Source organism: Bos taurus, chromosome 26 (assembly GCF_002263795.3).
Source record: "Bos taurus isolate L1 Dominette 01449 registration number 42190680 breed Hereford chromosome 26, ARS-UCD2.0, whole genome shotgun sequence".
NCBI classification, from domain to species: domain Eukaryota; kingdom Metazoa; phylum Chordata; class Mammalia; order Artiodactyla; family Bovidae; genus Bos; species Bos taurus.
This window is the reverse complement of record NC_037353.1, coordinates 10,672,673-10,692,554: the sequence shown is the minus strand read 5'-3', so window position 1 is coordinate 10,692,554 and position 19,882 is coordinate 10,672,673. Positions and strand designations below refer to the sequence as shown.

The 19,882-nt window shown below is 41.7% G+C and overlaps 1 protein-coding gene and 1 long non-coding RNA gene across 6 annotated transcripts in view; one reads left to right on the top strand and one right to left on the bottom strand.

Moving 5' to 3' along the window:
- The window catches only part of FAS (Fas cell surface death receptor), a 66,483-nt gene extending 52,570 nt beyond the window's left edge, over nucleotides 1-13,913 (bottom strand). For 3 of the 5 annotated variants that reach the window (XM_059881738.1, XM_059881736.1, XM_059881737.1), the window contains exons 1-2: nucleotides 13,739-13,853; nucleotides 146-302 (exon numbers count right to left, since the gene is read on the bottom strand). In XM_059881738.1, coding sequence (XP_059737721.1) covers nucleotides 146-302; nucleotides 13,739-13,768 — 187 coding nt within the window. In that variant the 5' untranslated portion in view covers nucleotides 13,769-13,853. 5 annotated transcript variants of the gene reach the window in all.
- The window catches only part of LOC132343936 (uncharacterized), a 31,228-nt gene continuing 25,090 nt past the window's right edge, over nucleotides 13,745-19,882 (top strand). Inside the window, exon 1 of the long non-coding RNA XR_009492955.1 lies at nucleotides 13,745-13,833. This is a non-coding gene — a long non-coding RNA (uncharacterized lncRNA). The remainder of the gene's footprint in view (nucleotides 13,834-19,882) is intronic.

The following is a 19,882-nucleotide window of genomic DNA, read 5'->3' as shown; positions in this document are numbered from 1 at the left end:
AGTTCTTTTTCTTTTCAGTCATGCCATAATGCAGGAGAACTAAATGCTGTAAAAACACTCTCTTCATTATTACCACATGCTAGTCCTCACCCCGATTTTCACCCTGATTACTGGATTTTTTTTTGTTTGCGTGTGTATAACATACCAGGAGGACAAGGCTGACAACAAAACTGGTGCTCACGATACAGGCCTTCTTGGCAGGAGTTCGCTTCAGTAATATTCAATTTCAGCCCCTCAGAGTTGATACCAGCCATGTGGGCATTTTCACCTTTAGACAATGGTCCAGAAACAGAGATAAATATCTGTAAAAGAAAAGCATGAAGAGAATTTTACTGACTTCTCATCTAAGCAACGTGGTAAAAAAGGTGTTAACTCACCCCAAACGGCTGTATTTTATTTGCTGCACACAGATCGACATAGGCCCCATCCTTCCACTGACCCATCTCCAAAAAAGGAGCAGGTCAACAGCATAACAGTCCAAACCTCGGGTTCTCCAAACCACCTGAGAAACAGCATCACAGATGGTAGCTCAAGGGACAACGTAGCAGACTGGGAAAATACATGAAATTTCAAAACAACTGTGGCTTGAATCCTAGCTCTGCGGTCGACATTGACTTTAGGCAAGTTAGATAACCTCAGGGATCCTCAAGGTCCTGATCTGTGAGTGACAACAGCAGTTTCTGTCTCGAAGCGCTGAGGATAAAAAGTGGTAATTTCTCCCAAACCTGGTACTTAGCGTACAGCATGTTCTATTTCTTCCTTTTTTATATATAGTGACAGAATAGTCAGTGCTGATGAACTCCTTCCTGGTTAACCAGCACTAATAGGTGACTCAGTAAATAATCTGCCAACAGTGCAGAAGACTTAAGGTCAATCCCCGGGTGGGGAAGATCTGCTGGAGGAGGAAATGGCAACCCACTCCAGCACTCTTGCCTGGAGAATCACGGACATAAGAGCCTGGTGGCTTTCACAATAAATCCAACAGGATTTTTCTCACTTTTATTCAGGAAAAATGAACTTCTTTTAATATTGGTTCCTTTGTTTGGGAGACAAAATCCATAAGGGACACTGTGTCAAATTTATCTTAGTCAGTTGTAGGCTTGAGTTCCTCAGAAAAATGAGCTCCTAAAATGTATAGAAACATTTGGGGTTAATGCCTGTTTGATCCCTTTCTCAGGTTTTCTAAACATTTATTGTTTGTCTCTCTAAACACAAATTTAAATAATCTTTCCTTCTGTGTGGAATATGTAAATTCATTGCCAAGCATCACAATTTTTTAAACTACTAGTTCTGAGGGTTTTTTCCCTCAAGGTCATTTTTCACATTTTTCATGGCATACACTATTTTTTCTACTTCATGGCATGTTCTGGGTTAAGGGAACTAAATATTCTTTGTGTATAAATCACTGTCACAGGAGTCCCCAAATCTTCCCTTTTAGCCTTTCCCCCTTTGTCACCAAAGCCTGCATTGCCAAGTCACAATATACCATGGGACCTCCAAGGAAGGAAGGATGAAGGAACTTTTCCTTCTGGGATGGCTGATTGAAAAATGCATTTCCAGGGACTTCCTGGTAGTCCAGTGCTTAAGAATCCACCTTGCAATGCAGAAGACATGGATTCGATCCCTGGTTGGAGAAACTAAGATCCCACATGCCATGGAGAAACTAAGCCCATGTGCCACAATTACTGAAGCCCACAAGCTCTGGAGCCCACATACTATAACTAGAGAGAGTCTGTGTGCAGCAGCAAAGATTCACATGTTGCAACTAAGTCCCAGCCCAGGCAAAGAAAGACAGGAAGAAAAATATTTTAAAAATAAATTAAAAAGCAAAAATCCATTACTAACATCCAGACTCCAGGAGAAAAAAAATCACACCAAAATATCAAGAAAATACCTGACTTATCCAGGGTCACTCATGAGCAAAAAAGCAGAGAGCTAGGACTTGTCTAAGTCACCTTACTCATATTACAGTGTTTTTCCTGCTACACCCAACTCACCATAAAATGTAGCTTACTTTTTCTATGTCAACAATTCTATTTAAAGAATAACTGGAACTGGTAAACAGATCAGAGGAGTTATGCCTCAGTGTGCTGGCTTCACTATCAAACCACTGCCTTTACAACCCAACAGACATTTCTTTAGCACCTACTCTGTGAATACAGAGATGCGTAACACTGATTATAATAGAAATTATAATTATATTATATATAATATATAAATTATAATTATATGTGTAACACTGTTTATAATCAAAAATGAATTTTAAGTTTCCAAAAGCAGACTTGCACAGGGGCGTGTTATTTGTAATATATTAATCATTTGGGAATTTTTTAATTTCTTAACATTATATTTGCCTGACTTTTACTTTTTAAAACACATTTGAATCTATGGTCTTTGTCTAAAGCAGCTCTGAACTAAAGATATTTATCAGTATCAATTTCTCTTTTCAAGATGACAGTTCCCCAACCAGTTCTTACCTTCTCTACAGAAGATCAGCCTCTTAATATCAGTCCCTCTTCTAAACCATAGAATCATAGCTAATGAACAGTAACTGAATTGAACACTTTAGGAAATAATGTGATTGAAATCACACCAAAGCTTTCACTGTTAAGATGGGAAGGGCTTTCAAATGAAAATCACCCATGTTTTAGGATCTTTATTCTATCACAAACTTTGCTCTATGTGACAGTCAGGAATTAAATATACTAACCATATAACATTCCAGACATTGCCAGCACATGAAAATTCTTGCACAAATTAACAAGTTTCTGTAGCTAGAAGAAATCAGTAAGCCCCTTCTAAAACAGATAATGGAAAACTGAATCTGAGCAACCAAACTGCGGAGGAGCAATTCTTTCTGTTATCAGCCACCTCAAGGCCTGGAAAGAGGGAGTTAACAGTGAGATACTACTTGCTCTCTTCTTTCAATTCTGGTTTCTCATCTCACCAGAAAATGAACAAAATGCCACACATTCAAACTCAAAGAGATTTGAGTCAAAATTGGACTAGTTAAAACTGACAATTTAAAGGTGTTCAAAATTGATACACAGTAGAGTGTGTGTGTGTGTGTGTGTGTGTGTGTGTGTACCCTACAGCTATAGGGCCCATCTTCCTTGGTATACTAATTTCATTCAGTAATCATGTGACAATATTATAAGCAGGTCCACAATTCCTGGTTTAAATGACCGAGTGCTCAGAGGAGCAGCACATTTTATATGTATGAATTGTTATATTAGTGTTATTTCTAAAAACACTGTGCATATACTCAACTTTCTGGAACTGTCTGAAAGAAATGTACTTGCTAATACATTTCGTTTTAGTGTTGAAGTTTTTGACTGGAAATCAAAAGTCACTGTCCAAAATACATTCAGAATTTGAGAAATGTGAATCTTGGAGTAGAACAGTGAAAGACATATATATCATTGGCCATGAAGCAGACACCGGCACCAAACTCACTTCATATCTGATCACACCAGCTTCAGAGAGTTCAATTTCTGGAAACATTTCCTACTTACTTCAGCATCAAAGAATTATGTCAAGTATTAAAAAAAGAAAGATGTGTCTAAAGAGCATATTCTGTTACATGATTCGATGTAAACAGTTTCCACACAGCTTGCATTTTTTAAAGTTTTTATATTAGCTCAAGTTTGCAGTATGCAAAGATTTAACCCAAACTTTCCTGGCAGAAACTGGGGTGTTTTTAATTGCGACTAGGCAGGAAACCCACAAAGAACTAAATGATCAGAATGCTCAAAAATTGTTTTTTCAAAAAAGCTGAAAAGGCCAGAAAATTAGTTCAAGATTTGAAAAGCAGAAAAACTAAGGAAAATGATAACCAAATGGGGAAAAAAGGAATAAAATTAACCATCATAACAAAGATCAAAAAGTCAAAAGGACCTCAGTTTTAGATTCTGCTGGGAATAATCTTAGCTGATACATTAATCAATTATTTAAATGAGCAAATACTTTGCTGAGTACCTTTGCTGCTGTTTAGTCACTCAGCATATCCAGTTGTTTGTGACCCCATGGATCCTCTGTCCATGGGATTTCCCAGGCAAAAATACTGGAGTGGGCTGCCATTTCCTTCTTCAGTTGAGTGCCTGCTATGCGCCAGACAGACTCTGGGAACAGAGCAGTATACAGATAAAGACTCAGCTCTTACAGCATTTATATGTAAATGAAGTTATTGGTTAGGCTTCTCAAGAAAAACAGGCTCAGTACTGAGTGTGTGTGTGTGTGTGTGTGTGTATGAAGAAAGAGAGACTGATTGATTTTCAGGAATTGGCTCACACAACTGTAAAGGCTTGGCAAGTCCAGATTCTGCTGGTGGGGTAGGTCAGTATGTTGGAGAGTCGGAGGAGAGTAGCAGCTGAACTTCAAAGGTAGTCTGGCAGAATTCTTTCTTCCTTAGGGGGGTGGTCTCAGTCTTCGTTCTACTGAGGCCTTCAACTGATTGAATGAGACCCATACACATTACAGAAGGTATCTAATTTACTCAAAGTTTAGCACTTTAAATGTTCAACTCATACAAAGCAAACAAACAAAACCTTCACAGAAATATCCAGAGTACTGTTTGAACAAATATCTGGGTGCCATGGTCCAGTCATGTAGACAAATAATATTAGGCATCACACGGAGGGAAATGATGAAGAAACAAAGAAATAGGCAACATAACCAGGAGGAATGAGGACTATTTAAAGGAATAAGGCAAGCTTAGGGGGCATGGAGAATTTGAGGTGTGAGGCAGTGCTCTTTTAGGAAGAGTTGTCTGTGAAGGCCACTGAATAAGAAAACTGACTTGTTGCAAGTAGATGATTAGCTGAAAAGGGCTTTCCAGGCAAGTCACACCCAGACAACTTGGCTTAGCCCAAATGGGGACTTACCTGAGGTCCTCAGAAAAATATTATTAACAGTTAGCTATTAACAGAAATAAAGATCAATGTCTCCTGAACCACACAGGTAATTAACATGTTGACTATTGAAGACTTAGTGCATGGGATCACACAGCCAATCATAACCACAGACGCTGCACTCTTGTAGAATCCTGAAACATCAGAGCAGAAGGGGACCATGTAACCATCTGCTCCACTTCCACATAGATTTAAAAAGTGGATCTTCTTGAGTCTTTCCTTATCTACAAGATTTTAATGTTTTCTGCAAATCAGAAAATTTCTTATGAAATGATGAAGAAAGGTAAGGTTTGTTATTTAGCATGCCCAGTAGATGCTTTAACAGCATAAAGCCTAAAACCTGGTGAAATTCATTTTGAGAAATGGCACGTAAAAATATTACAATCTCTTAAATTCAGAATCTTGAGAGTTCTGTTAATGAAGTGGCAACTCATATCTAGCATCCTAAGTGAGGAGAATATTATGACCAAAATGTCATTCGGTCGAATGGATAGAGTCCCAAATCATTCATGAAAGTGTTGTCAGGAAACCAAACCCTAGAGTCATTTACCTATTCTCCCTTGACATTTGCCTGGCGTTTTATGAAGTTCATTCATATACATCACCTCAGTTCAGTTCAGTTCAGTCGCTCAGTTGTGTCCAACTCTTTGCGACCCCATGAATTGCAGCACACCAGGCTTCCCTGTCCATCACCAACTCCCGGAGTTCACTCAGACTCACATCCATCGAGTCAGTGATGCCATCCAGCCATCTCATCCTATGTCATGCCCTTCTCCTCCTGCCCCCAATCCCTCCCAGCATCAGAGTCTTTTCTAATGAGTCAATTCTTTGCATGAGGTGGCCAAAGCACTGGAGTTTCAGCTTTAGCATCATTCCTTCCAAAAATCACCTCATGGTCACCACAATAAACCTAGACATGAGGAATTATTACTTTCTTATTTTATAGCTGAGGAAGCTGAACAGAGTATGTGAAATGACTCATTGGATAATCCCCGTTAGGACAGGCTAAGGGAAGACTCGGCACCTCTGGCGCAAATCTGGACTCTGGTTCTGGTTTATAAATCAGTTTCTTAATCGCTTTCTCCATTTATGCATGCAAACAATGCAGTCTGTTTTCAGACAACTGTGGGCAAGATGGCTGAGTGTTAATTTTACAATGAACCTTCAAAGCAAATGCATGTTGAGGGTGGAGGAAGTTAGCAGGAACTTTCTGAAAACCAGAAGTCCGTCCCAAGCCCTCTAGTCTGGGAAAACTGTGGCAGGGCTATCCAGGCTGGGATTCTGGCTGGCAGGGAAGGGGAAACTTCTTAGCCCTGATCTGCATCTTGAAAAGAAGGGGAGTTTGGGTTTCCCTTCCTCCCATCTGGGTGCTGAGTTTCTGAGCACAGCCATCAAAGGCACTGTGAGTCTCTTGTGGGTGCGGGGATTTGCAATGAATAGCTGGGAACCAGGAGTCCTCCTAGCCTATCATTGATCTTTGCATTTGCTCCCTTTGAAAGTCTCAAAAACAGGCTGACATGAGAGTCTGTCTCTTGTATCAGATGACGGTTGACTTTATATTAATTAATTGTATCATATGATGGATCACTTTTCATAGCCAACTGGGTTACTACATAGAAGAAACAAAGCAGGAAGGGCCAGATCCAGAAATCGACAACCACCCTTGAGGCATATCACTCCCCTTTGACCAGCTCACCATGCTTTCCCAGGAATTGTAAACATTCAAGATCTAACATGGCAATCACAAATAGAGTAGCCTCACAGTGACTGAATTAAACAAACTACTGGAAGAAACTGAGAATCCAATTAGGGTTACTTCAAAGAATCAGTGTGGCAATAGCCCTTAGAGATGAGCCAGGGTTTGAAAAGGAAGTTTAAAAAAAAAAATCACCTTTTTTTCTGTTCTCAGTGAAGTTCAAAGCAACAGGAAAAGAATTTGTAAAAGCAGAGGAGAAAAAAAAAAAAAAAGGTGTCTGAAGGTGAAAAATGGCAGTCCTTCAAATGACAAGAGTAAGAAGACAGATGCTTAGAATGGTCAGTGAGAATTTTTGATACTGACCACATACTTCAGACTGACTACAAGCTCTCCAGTAATCACTGGGAAGAGTTTTAGAACCCAAGCCCTTCATCTGTTAGAGGCAGCTATGCCCCAAACTGGCGGTCGGGTCTGGATCAAGAGAGTCAGTCTCTTTAGGCTGAGTTGTCTCTCCCTCACCTCCAAAGTCTTCTGTTGAAGTCTTAACCCCAGTAACCCAGAATGTCACCACATTTACAGACAGGGTCTTTAAAGAGGAAATCAAAATGAGGTCATTGGGTGCACCCTAATCCAATATGACTGGTGTCCCTCTCAGAGGAGGAAATTTGGGCACAGAGACAAGGGGAAGAGGATATGAGGACACAGGAAGAAGGGCATTCATGAGCCAAGGAGAGAAGCATGGAACAGATCGTTACCTCGGGGTTTTCAGGAGCCAAACTTGTCGACATCTTGATCTCAGACGTCTAGGCTCCAGAACTGAGAGAAAATACATTTCTGTTGTTTAAGCCACCCAGTTACAGCAGCCACAGGAAATGAGTACCTATCGGCCCACACCACCATCTTTTGATTCCCTCAGAGTCTAGATTTGAGGGAGGTCCGTGGTACACACACATTTGGGAATCCCTCGCAGCTGAGCATTAGGATTTCCCATCTTCAACCATCACTGTGCTAAACGGACTAGAGACTGAAAATGGTCTTCAGAACTGGAATCCTCAGGGGCCAGGAGGAACCTGAACTTCCCAGTCTTACAGACCTCCACTAGGAAGTTGAAATCTCACTGGCCCCTCCTGTCCAGGGCACAACTGTAGCAACACATGAGTACTGGTCATTCCCTTTTCAGACTTTTAGTTACTGATCAACACTTTAGGAAAAAGAACTTCTAACAAACCATTAATAGTCCACCATTTCTGACTGTTCAATGCATCTCTATTTGTATAGAAAGTGAGATAATATTAATAGTGATGGTATTTTGTAGTAGGTACATTATTGAAAAACTGAAATAAAAACAAGTATTCTAAATTTTCTAAACATAGAAACATTTCAGTATTAAAGAGATAAGTGAAGATTTCTTTCGCTCTTATTTTTTGTGTGTAAATAAAAACACACAAGGTAATCTTATTCCAGTAAGGTCTTCGTTCTTTCTTAAGGCTGGTTTCTGGGAAGACCAGGAGAAAAATAGCAAGGTCAGTAGAGTAAGTGATTGGTTAGACTCCTGACTGAATCAAGTCGTAAATAAAATAAAATGAAACCTAGAGAATTCCATTTGGGATTAGATTTGGGGTTTTGTGCTAGAGTTAGAAAAACTGTCCTCAAAACCCTGAAAAACATTAGAATCATGTAGTGATGGTTTTCCCAATGGCTCAGCAGGTAAAGAATCCGCCTGAAATGCAGGAGACACAGAGATGCAGGTTCGATCCGTGGGTCAGGAGGATCCCCTGTAGAAGGATATGGAGACCCACTCCAGTATTCTTGCCTGGGAAATCCCAAGGACAGAGGAGCCTGGTAGGTTACAGTACATGGGGTCACAAAGAGTTGGACAAAACTGAGCACACACATACACAGTGATACATTAAAAATATGAAATGCTTCGGTCCCAGCACAGACCTACAGAATCAGGATCTCTGAGAATGGGGCCTCCTCATGATTATGCTCAACCTTGTTTTTTAATATCTAATAACCCTGGTTATTTTGCTGCTGCTCGCAGCTGAAGACCTGGGAAGGTCTTTAGGGCTGGAGGAAGCGAAATCTGAGGTTAGCAGATGAGTACATTTACATGTGAGAAGAGTATTACAGACCAACAGCCTCTGTGCTCTGCACTTGCCAATTAGAATTTGACTTTTCATGGAGAAATAACGACCCTTCTAAAACTAAGCCTGAACGGAAGAGAAGTCATCTTTGGTGGAGGAAATGGGAAGATTACCAAGTCCTAAACTAGAGCCCAAGAATTCTCAAATGCCCAGAAGGGTCACAAGAGTAAAGCATCCAGGTGGAACAGACAACAAAGTTCAGGCTGGGCTGTGAAAATGGAGAGGTGCACTTGGACCCAAGGGGCAGCCTTCTAATCCAGGAGGGTGGGGACCAGGTGGCATGTGGGTCCAGACCTTTCATTTTTCAAGAGAAACCAAAATCCTCCAACGTTTAAATGGGGCAACTGATATTAAAAATACATACCTGCCTATATACATTCTGCATGTGTCAAGGCAGTGCAGCAGAGACATAACACAGTCTGGGGCGGGAACTTTCCTTGTGGTCCAGTGGCTAAGACTCCATGCTCTCAATGCAAGGGGCCTGGGTTGGATCCTCAGTTCGATCCTTGGTCAGGGAACTAGATCCCACATGCTCCAAATAAAGATCTTGCATGCTGCAGCTAAGACCCAGTGCAGCCAAATAAATAAATATTAAAAAACAAGAACATAGTCTGGGGCAATGTAAGCCCAATTTTTGAAATCACGCCTAAGACAGACATTCATATGAAAAAACAGTCCATTAGGTACAAGGATCCTTTTGTGAAGATGGCTAAAAACCAAAGCTCAAACCTCAGCAAGGGGTGGGAACATTATACCACATGTTCTGAGTTCATTTTCTCTCTCTCTCTATCTCTCTTTTTTCCAAGATCTTTGAAGTCAGAAATCAAAAGTATTGACGTTTCTCACAGGTTATATTTTTATGGTGTCCCAGAACACAGAAGTGACTAAATCTACAATGCAGCCATCACTCGACTATAAGACAGCCTGACATTAATGACTTCAAAAAAAAGTTTATTCTAATTTCCCAAGTTTATCCCAGTTCACAGCTTAACAATACCTACATATAGTAGGTTTGCTTGCTTTGCTGGGCAGAGTACATCTGCTGAATGAGTTTGTAGTCAGACTGCTAATTTATAAGACTAGCCTTAATCAAAATGCATAATTTCATACAAAAGTTACTATCACCCCTCACTTAGTGGGTCTCTAGCCAGGTGTCCAGTAGAGCAATAGCTGCTGTTTCTAACTGGTCCACAGATGGGGATGGCTCAGTTGCGCAAAAGCTCATTCCAAATCAAGAAGGGAACTGTGATCAAAGAGGAGAACCAGCCCATTTCCTTCTGAGGAAGGTGAAGTTAACAGTCTTATAATGATCAACTTTCTAATTCGAGTCTTACTACTCATACTCTCACATCAAAGAAAATAAAAGTAGGCAAGTACATTTGAATTATTTGTTCCTATTTAAGACTGAATGGAAGATACTCAATTGGTGTTAGGGATCCAATTACATACAAAGCAAAAGATACACTACTTTATTTCATTTTTGTTTATTTATTTACTCATTTTATCTATTTCATTTAAAAGCAAAGGTCTTCTGGGAAATGAAAGGACTTATTAAGTAGTTAAATGCTGTTTTCCCACTTTTGTAAATAGATACACACACATAGCAAAAAGAATACACTACTGTCCATTAAGGTACTTACAATGATTCTGCAAATAATTTTTTGGTAACAAGCTATACATGTTATTACCTTTATGTTATTACTTTTCATCGTAAGTCAATAAATCTTTAGTACCTATTACAAAACATGTGCTCATTTAAGGGACTTTTGGAACCCAAGATAATTTACCAAAATGTACTTAACTCATTAGGGGTTTTCAAGTGGGGGATTTCCTTATTCAGGTTTTTGATCATCTCTTAGAAAGTGATTACTCCTTAGCAGCTGTGGTACAGTGCTGGTAGCCTTCAGAGAGGCTCCTTTGAAATGCTGACACTTCCACTCTTAGGAACTATTTAGAGGTAAATTACTTGTTTCGTATTCCAAAGAAACTTACTTAGAGACAACATCAAAATCTTGAGTCCTCTTTGCCTCTATCTCACTTTTCTCCTTCTATAAACTCAGTGCAAGAATAAAAACTGCTTTGCTAAATTAAACTCCAGTTTTGCCACTAAGGGTGGTAATTGTATTATGGAGATAGACAATAGAAGAGTTTTCATTCAGCTAATTGAAGCTAGCGGTGAAGGCCCTGAGGATCTTCACATATCAATTTCATTTTTGCCTCCCAATCTTGCCATCTTTTATCAATGTGTGTTTTTACATGCTGGTTGTTAATGTTTTAAATTACATTTCATAATATTATTTAATTCAAAAGAATTTTCAAGTCTGCCATGAGATAAGGAAAACCTGCGAAAAACAACAATAAATAGAAACACACCACAACCTATTTCTTGCTTCTTAGCCTTGTTTATGGAAAAATTATTAAATTACAAATTAAATGACTGTCCTTTACTTTCTCCTCAAAGCTCTCCTGTATGGTTACTTTAAATACACTTTTTCAGCTGCCCTCTCCTTTCCCTTGCCCATAATTTTGAAAACTCCAAGAAATAAAGGACAGGAAAATGGCTATCTAGTAATTGCCTAACCATAGACCTAAAGAGTACAAAACAAAAGCTATCAGAACTATGTGGTATTACAAGTAGCAGCAGCAGTACTCACAGCTATTTCTCACACAAATTTCTAAAGTAACTATGCCTTTTCTTCTGTATCCAAACAACACCCAGAATCCAAGAGAGAGAAAACTAACTTCAACAGGGGAGAAAGAAGGAAAGAGGTAAAGGATGGGATATTTGCTGATGATAGACCACACTCGAGATGAACGGACCAGAGAAAGAAAGAGGAAAAAAGACAGCATGGTCGCTCCCTCCCATCCACTTCCAGGCCACTGACATGACTGAGCCAAATGTGCTCCTGTGTCCCACGTAGCTAGCACTCACGCCCCGGTTTAACTGGTTTAATTTATTTGCGACTAGTAATTAAGCCCCACTAAATGCGAGGTCATAAAAGCAAGCATTTTCTGGAGACACACAAGGTGACATAATGGTGTGGAAACTTCTCTAAGAACAGAGGTGTGATGCTGGGCCCGTGATGGGGGCAGGGCAGGATTCTGGGTAACTAAACTGAAGAGCCATATTAGAAAAGGGAAATAGAAGATATACTACAAAATGTAAACAGCACTATCTAGGTGATAGTTATATCAGATTTTTTTTCTTTCTACACATCTGTATTAACACATTTTATTCAATAAACATTCACTTCTGAGGTTCTATATCATATAACAATAATAAATGTTCAATATATATCATAGCTATTATAATCTGCACATACAAATAAATGTAAATAAATCTGTATTTGCACATATGTGTGTATGAATACGTGTGCATTCTTTCAGAAAAGCAGTTTCCTTGCTGTTTTAAACAGGCACCCCTGGTAGAGACACTATAGCATTATTATAAAAGTAAAGTGTAGCTCTGGGCTTTGATAATTTTGCTATACTAGTTGGAATTGTTGTTCCTAGAACGAAGAGATTGTCAAAGCAACCAAGACTGCAATAAGGCAGTGGTTCATGATAAGGAAGAATGTGATTTGAGGTTGTATAAATGGTTTCCCAACTTTGAATCTCAAATTTTCTCAAAGAAAATTTCTAAAGGAGCCCAAATATCGTACATTACTTCCAAAAGGACCAGGGAGAATTTTTTTCCCAACCATAAGACGGTTCCAGACATCCATTTTTTATCTTTTTTTTTTTTTCTTAAAACTCCTGGTGTCACCTGGACATAGCTGCGGTCGACACCCCCACCCCCACCCCCCAGGCTTTGGAATGGGATCTAAATTGGATTTAAATTCAGTCCTGCCTCTTACTGTTTGGACTCGACTTGTAAGCTGTCTGAACCTCATTTTGCCATCTGTAAGATGGAGATACTGCGCAGCTGCTGCGAGAACTGACTCAGATCATACTCATAAACATTCCTATCACACTGCCTGGCACGTCGATGAGGCCCAGCAAATAAGAATCCACTGGTTTTCAGAGAGTTCGGAACTCAAATGAACCCCTTGAGGCCAAAGTCTTCGATCAGCCATCACCAAGCCGGGATGTCTGAGGTAGGGACTCTCCAAAAGAGGTGGATGCGGCTTAGGCTTCTAGGCCAAGTACAGGCTGCTCAGCGCATGCGCGGTGGCAGCAGGTACCACCGCCTGAGCAATGGGGCCAGGGTTACCTCCCGCCTCCGAGTCAGGCAAGCAATGAAAGATTAAAAAAAAAAAAAAAAAACGGAAGAGAGAGAGAGAGGGAAAAAAAGGGGCGGGGGGCAAACCTGAGACAGTGACTCACACTCTCAAGGAGAGGGATTCCCGGAAGGGAAACAAAACAGTTTCTTTTTCTGTGCAGCGGCAAAAAGGTAAACAAGTCTCTTTAAGGCGCATTCAGCCCCAAGATAACGTTTTCAAGAAAGAAACGGTGCGCTCCAAAGCCTCTGGTGTAACCACTGCCTCGAGGCTGATTTATTTCCAAAGTTGGGAAGTGCTGGAAAAACTTGTGTTATCAATTTCGAGAGAGCAAGTTCTCACCGCCCCGGGGCGCACACGTTCATAGCACAGCCTTAGCGAGACATGCAAGGACTTATCCAGAAGACCCTTTCCTGCCTCAGACGGGGGTCTCCCTGCAGCGACCCCCAAACATCCTCGGCGCCGGCCAGCCCCCCGCGCCCACCCACTCGGCGCCGCAAACCGCGTTCCCAGGGGGCACCCAGAGATGTTCCGCCTGCCTCGAGGGCTCGCAGCTTCGCGTCCAGCCCCAAGAAAAACGAGTAGCCTGGTTTCCTGAGACCTCGCCCTCAAGAGAAGTCCTAGCAGTCATGCGGAGCTAGCCGGGCAAAGGCCGGCCAAGTCCGCCGCCCACGCGCGCATCTCCCCCGCCGCCCCCAGAGCGCGTCCCGCGCCAGCCCAGTGGCCGAGCTGGGAGAGGCCCTCGCCGGGGCAGAGACGACTCACCAGTGACAAGTGAACCCAGATCCCGGACATGGCTGTGAAACAATCTCCGAAGTGAAGGAGCCTTACAACTGGCACCAGGGCGAGTTACGCACCCGGTGAGTAGTGAGCCCCGACTGGCCCCTCCCCGCGCTCCAGCCGGCCTGGGAGAGTGCTCCCCTCCCGGGCCCGCCCCGGGCGCTCACGCACAGTTACTCTCGGGACGCTTTCCTCTTTCTCCAGCAGCGTGTCTGAACACCTGTTGGTAGCTCATTTGAAAAGACCTAAAGAAATGTCCCCGGAGCCAGGGGGTGGGGGTTGGAGGAGGAAGCTTAGCTGGGGAACGCCCGAGTAGGGGAGGGCGCCTTTGATTCTGCAACCCTGCGCCTGGAGTTGGGGGTGGGGTGGGGGAAGGGGTGTTGAACGGGGAGCGGGGAAAGCGCCAGCGTTGTTGCACAAGCGGGCATTCCCCGTTGGGAGCGTTTCCGCAGTCGACTGGCATGCTCGGGTTCAGGTGAGGATCCTGAGAACGGGCCCCATGTCCTTTCTAAACTCTTCTGCAGTTTCATCTGGGGAGGCTGGGGAGGACTGAAGTGCAGAGCGCACGCGTCTTGCTCGGAGCAGGAGCCTCGGCTGACTGCTGGGATTCCCAGAGCAGACCCAGCCTTGGCTCAGCTCCGTGTGCCGTGGTGGCGACGTTAAAGGCTCACAGGAACCCCGGACTAGTGTCTGTAGTGGCCAGTGCTGTGAGGATTCCGAAGAGGGAGGACCCTCTATATTTTATTCTCACGAGGAGTACAAAGCTAACTCCTAAGACAAATCACACACCTCCAGCTATATGATTAAAAGCGTACAATTACTTCCCCTCCTTGATTACTCATTTCCTGGCCAATTTTCTTTATTTAAAAAAAAAGTATATTTTAGTGCTTTGGTTAACAGCTCGAAGTCATTACTGTTTTGGAAAAGTTGATTCGTCTGGTTAGCCAGTTCGCAACAGTTTTACAGAAGGTTTGTATAATGACATCCTTCGTGAGCGTGATTCTGCAAGTAGTTGGTAAGCTGGGGCCCGCCTCCTCCATAAGCTCTGCACCTGCACTCGGTTGTCCATCTTCCCTGTTGGCTGTATCCCATTAGGAACACTCTCCTTTCCCTCCCTTTGCCTGGCTCATTCCTCATCCATCTGGATCCCTCTCTGAAGACATTTTCAAGACATTTTCGTCTGGGAGATCTTCCTGTCTCCCAATTCAAGGTTAGGAGCTTTGCTTTGCTTCTAATGCTTTGCTTCTAAATGCTTTCACTCTCCCTGTTTTCTGCTCTGCACTCGTGGCCCTGTCTTACAGGTGTGGATTTACCTGCCCCCTGCTTCACTGCCCAGCAGATTGTTAGTGCTGTGAAGAAGATCCTGCTCCTGCAGTTCCCAACCCAAAACAGACACAAAAAGAAATGAATGGTGGGAGGTTGGGGAGAGGGGTGTAAAGGGGCTGGCATATGGAGACTCTGTATTATCTTTGCAACTTTTCTGTAAGTCGAAAACTATTCTGAAATTAGAAGTTTATTGAAATAAAAAAAAATCATAAGAAAGGCGAGAGGAAGGGAGGGAGGAGAGCGAGACAGCTGACAAAATCAGCATCTCTTGAGAATGAATCATAAGTCAACAACTTTCACAAATGGTTCTTCCTTACCTAATATTTGCCATTTTAGCCCAGTGAGGTGTCTAAGTATTATATTTACTTTATAAAGAATTGTAGCCAAAAAAATTTAAGCAACACTGACAGTTTGATTAGTTAGTAAATAGTAGATTCAGGAATTAAACTTAGATATTCTTGCTCTTTCTAACTCCCCTGAAACCTCCCCCACTCCACACACACACCTAACCCTTAAGTTTAATGAAATAGTAATAGGTACTTTGTGGGAAGAAATGTGTTACATGATCAAATGATTTTAGAAAATTCTGGGTTAATTTAAACAGGTCTCCTAATCTAAGAGTTCTCTGAGCCCTCAATATGCTAATATGCATTCTGACTAAGATAAACTGTGATCTATACTGTTTCCTAGTCTTCTTTGTCTTTATGGAGTTCTTTGAAGAACACCTACTGAATAACACCTTAAGAATGCTGGTGTTCTGGAAGAAACAGTTCAGACATCTTTAACAGTTAATTTTAACAACACATTTTTACAGGCCTTCAAGGGCAAAGAAATACAATTTTAATAATAGAGTTTCAGGCACTCCACCAGATGTGGGAGACACTTCGGACAACCATCCTGATTTTACTCAAACCACACCATGTAAGTTAAAGCCTGCTGCTTCTACTCTAAAGAAATCCTTGCCATTGAACATTTCATTCTAAATAACATTTAAACATATTTCTACTTATTTTAAAAAGCTGGGAGGAAGAAAACCCCCAATACCCTTTTACCATCAAGACTTTTTATTTCTTATCCCCTAATGTTTGAAAATTTTTGTCAACAAAGTTTCTCCTACTAAATAGCAGCAAATTGATTTCAATAATCCCCATCTGTAGTGCACATTCATGATTGTTTATCCTACATCTTCTCCCCTTCTTCCTGGTAACATCTTCCAAGTTGTCTTTGTTCCTCTTCCGTCTTCCTAGCTATTGACATGGTTGCGTTAGTCAGGGTTCTCTAGAAAAACAAAGCCAATAGGATACATACAGATTAGCCATAGATACCAAGATTTATATAGCTATATCTATCTATTTTTACATAGACCTATATATAAACAGGGAGAGAGACAAAGATGTGTTGTAAGGGATTGTTTTATGTGATTTTGTAGGCTGACAAGTCCAAAATGTGCCAGGTAGGCTAGCAGGCTGGCAACCCAAGGAAGAATTGCAAAGGCCATCTGCTGGCAAAATTCCCTGTCTTTCAAGAGAGGTCAGTCCTTTACTCAGGGCCTTCAACTGGTAGACGAGGCCCGCCCATACTACGGAGGGCAACTGCTTTACTCAAAGTCTCCTGATTTAAATATCAATCCCATCTAAAAAATACACCCATCTAAAAAATACACCATCTAAAAGAAACACCTAGAAAAGTACCAAGTCTTTGGATCCTGTGGCCTGGTCAAGGTGACACGTAAGGTTAATCACTACAGCGGTCGTGACACCGATCCCAGAGTCTGCGTGTGTGTGTAAAGCGGGGGAGAGGAGGACAAGGAACCCCACGTGGTTAATGCAACCAGCACATCACATTCTGTCGTGAGCTTTCCAGGAAACAGTGGGACACAAGCTCTTCTTTTTCTTTTTTTCCACTGTATTTGAAGTGGAAATATTTGCGGTACAGAACTGATGAGGTTGCTCCTGCCAGAGCTGAAGGCAGAGTCAACCCAGGATGAAAAGAAACCACACCGAAGGGCCAAGCCTGATAGTGTCGCCTGAGTCCGGAATCGACTTAATCCTGGAATCGAAAGTTAGACTACCCACAGTTACCCAGCTCAGTACAGTCTCAACGTTTGCTTAAGCCACAGTCTTACAGCTAAAAAGAGCCTTAACAAGTAGGTCATCGGAGCTTATAATCGGCATAAGAAATTCTCTGTTATCAAAATTAGTTGTTACAAATAGACTGTTACAGTTTCAATAAGGATGATGGTCTTAAACAAGCCTATAGAGATGGCTGAAGATCTAGAACATCACTTCTACCAAAGACTCTTTCTGTCACTAGAGGGTGCCAGATACCACATCAGCCAAACGATGAAGCAACTTGAACAAGGTTTTGATTCGTGAATAAAAATATATTTGGATTCTTGGGAAATGGAAGAAAGAAGAGAGAGAATCTGTGAACTGATTATCTAGACATTTTCATCTGTATGAGAACATTCTTCCAGGATTAAAGACATGATGTATACAAAGCACCTAGCACATACAATAAATACTACTTTATCATTGCTCCTCCTAAATGAGGTGTGTTCACAGGACAGGTTGCTAATTGGGGTCACAGTTCAGGTAGAAAGAAAGACAAGTTTAGTAGCTTACAACTGCTTTTCTGTGCTACTTCCTGTATGAGTGTGATTGTGGCCTAAAGGTACAGCTCAAGGAAAATACTTGGAGCCTGGCAGACAGAGGCTGGAAAGCTTGGCCACTGGGATGTGGAACAAGTTCCTCAATCTCCCAATGTCTTCTGCCTTGAAACCTGATGTATCAGTCTACCTCTTGAGCAAGAACTTGAAAAAGACAATGGATTAAAGAGCATTTATTTGTTTAATATTTATTGACTGATTTGATAGAGTCAGGTCTTCAGTTGCAGCCCACAGGATCTTTGCTGCAGCGTGCAGGCTTCTCCAGTTGCGGCTCCAGAGAGTGCTTAGCACTTGCGGCATGCAGACTCAGTAAACCTAAAGCGTGTAGGATCTTAGTTCCCTGTGTGCATGCTCAGTTGCTCAGTTGTGTCTGACTCTTTGTGCCCCCATGGACTATAGCCCACCAGGTTCCTCTGTCCATGGGATTTCCTAGGCAAGAATACTGGAGTGGGATGCCATTTCTTTCTTCAGGGGATCTTCCCGACCCACAGATTTAACTCTCATCTCGTGCGTTGGCAGATGGATTCTTAACCACGGAGCCAACAGGGAAGTCCCTAAAGACTGGAGTGGTTAAGATGCAGAGTGCACTCTGAGCAGCAAGTGGTTGAAGAAAACGGTTCTTCTGTAGGTCCTGGTTTTGTAATCCAGCTGGACACTCCTTCCCTGAGCGCCCTGAAAGCACAGATTTTCTATGAATCCACACACCAGAAGTGGGCCCATCCAAGGTGTTCCGTACCACACATGAAAAGATAGGGGCCACTTTTCAAGAAGAGCTGATCTGGGGCAGATGAAATTTAAGGCTTATCTTGAGGCAATATTTCTTAAACCTTTTGCTATTTCTGTGGTCCACTTGTACTTTCATTTAACTAATATATATATATAAAATATATAACTAATATGTATATATAATATATAACTTAGTTATATACAACTATATATATATAATATATAACTTAGTTATATATAACTAATATATATATAATATAAAGTCAACTTGCATTGTTTCATAAGTAACTTATTTTTACAATAACATATTACATTGTATTCCTGCCCTGCAGGTAGATTCATCAGTACCAATTTTTCTACCTTCCATATATATGTGTCAATGCATGGTATTCGTTTTTCTCTTTCTGATTTGCTTCTCTCTGTACAAAGATGATGTAGAGAATGGACTTCTGGACACAGTGAGGGTGTGTATGTGTGTGTGATGAATTAGGAGATCGGGATTGACATATGTATACTACCGTGTGTAAAACAGACAGCTACTGGGAGGTTGCTGTATAGCACAGGGAGCTTAGCTGGGTGCTCCAAGAGGGGTGGGATGGGGGTGGGGTGGGAGGAATGTTCAAGAAGGAGGGGATTTATGTGTACATATAGCTGATTCATGTTGTACAGCAGAAACTAACACAACATTGTAAAGCAATTATACTCCAATTAAGATAAATTTAAAAAGATGTTATAGAAATAGAAAAAAAAAAAAAGCATTACATTGTAACCATAAATGGAAAATCAGCATTCATTACCAAAGATAGAAGGTATCTGTAAAAATAACCACTGAAATGAAATAGTTGCCTTCCTACCACTAAAAATGTTTCCCAAACCACCAGTGGTAAGGGTACTGAAAAGGTTGACATAAGGCATGAAAATCTTCTGTTTTAGCCTTCCTCTGCCTCCAAAATGACCACCAGAAAAAGGCCCAGCAAACCTGGGTAATATCAACATCAAGAGATGTCAGAGCAGCATGGAGTTAGGGGCAGTCATTGCCTCTTAGGCCCCACCTAGTGCTGGAGGGATGAGATTGGGGGGAACCCTGTACCAAGGCCCAAGCCTTTCCCATTAGAACAGGCTAAGTGGCAGCTCAAGGGACATGATGGATAAGAGGTAAAGGAGGGTTACAGAGAATCTTGTAAAGCTAGAGAGAGAATGCGGAGTAAGGTATTAGAAAAGAGAGGATGGGGAACAGCAGGCTAATCTAGAGCACAGAGCACACGAAGAGAAGGACGTAGATGGTTTTCTGCAGACGATGGCCTTCGTCAGCTAATACAGAAGAGTGAGGAGGACAGGCCCATGGATTTAAATCCTAGGTCAGTTCCTTCACTAGCTGTGGGAAGCTTTGCATAATATTTAACCTCTTT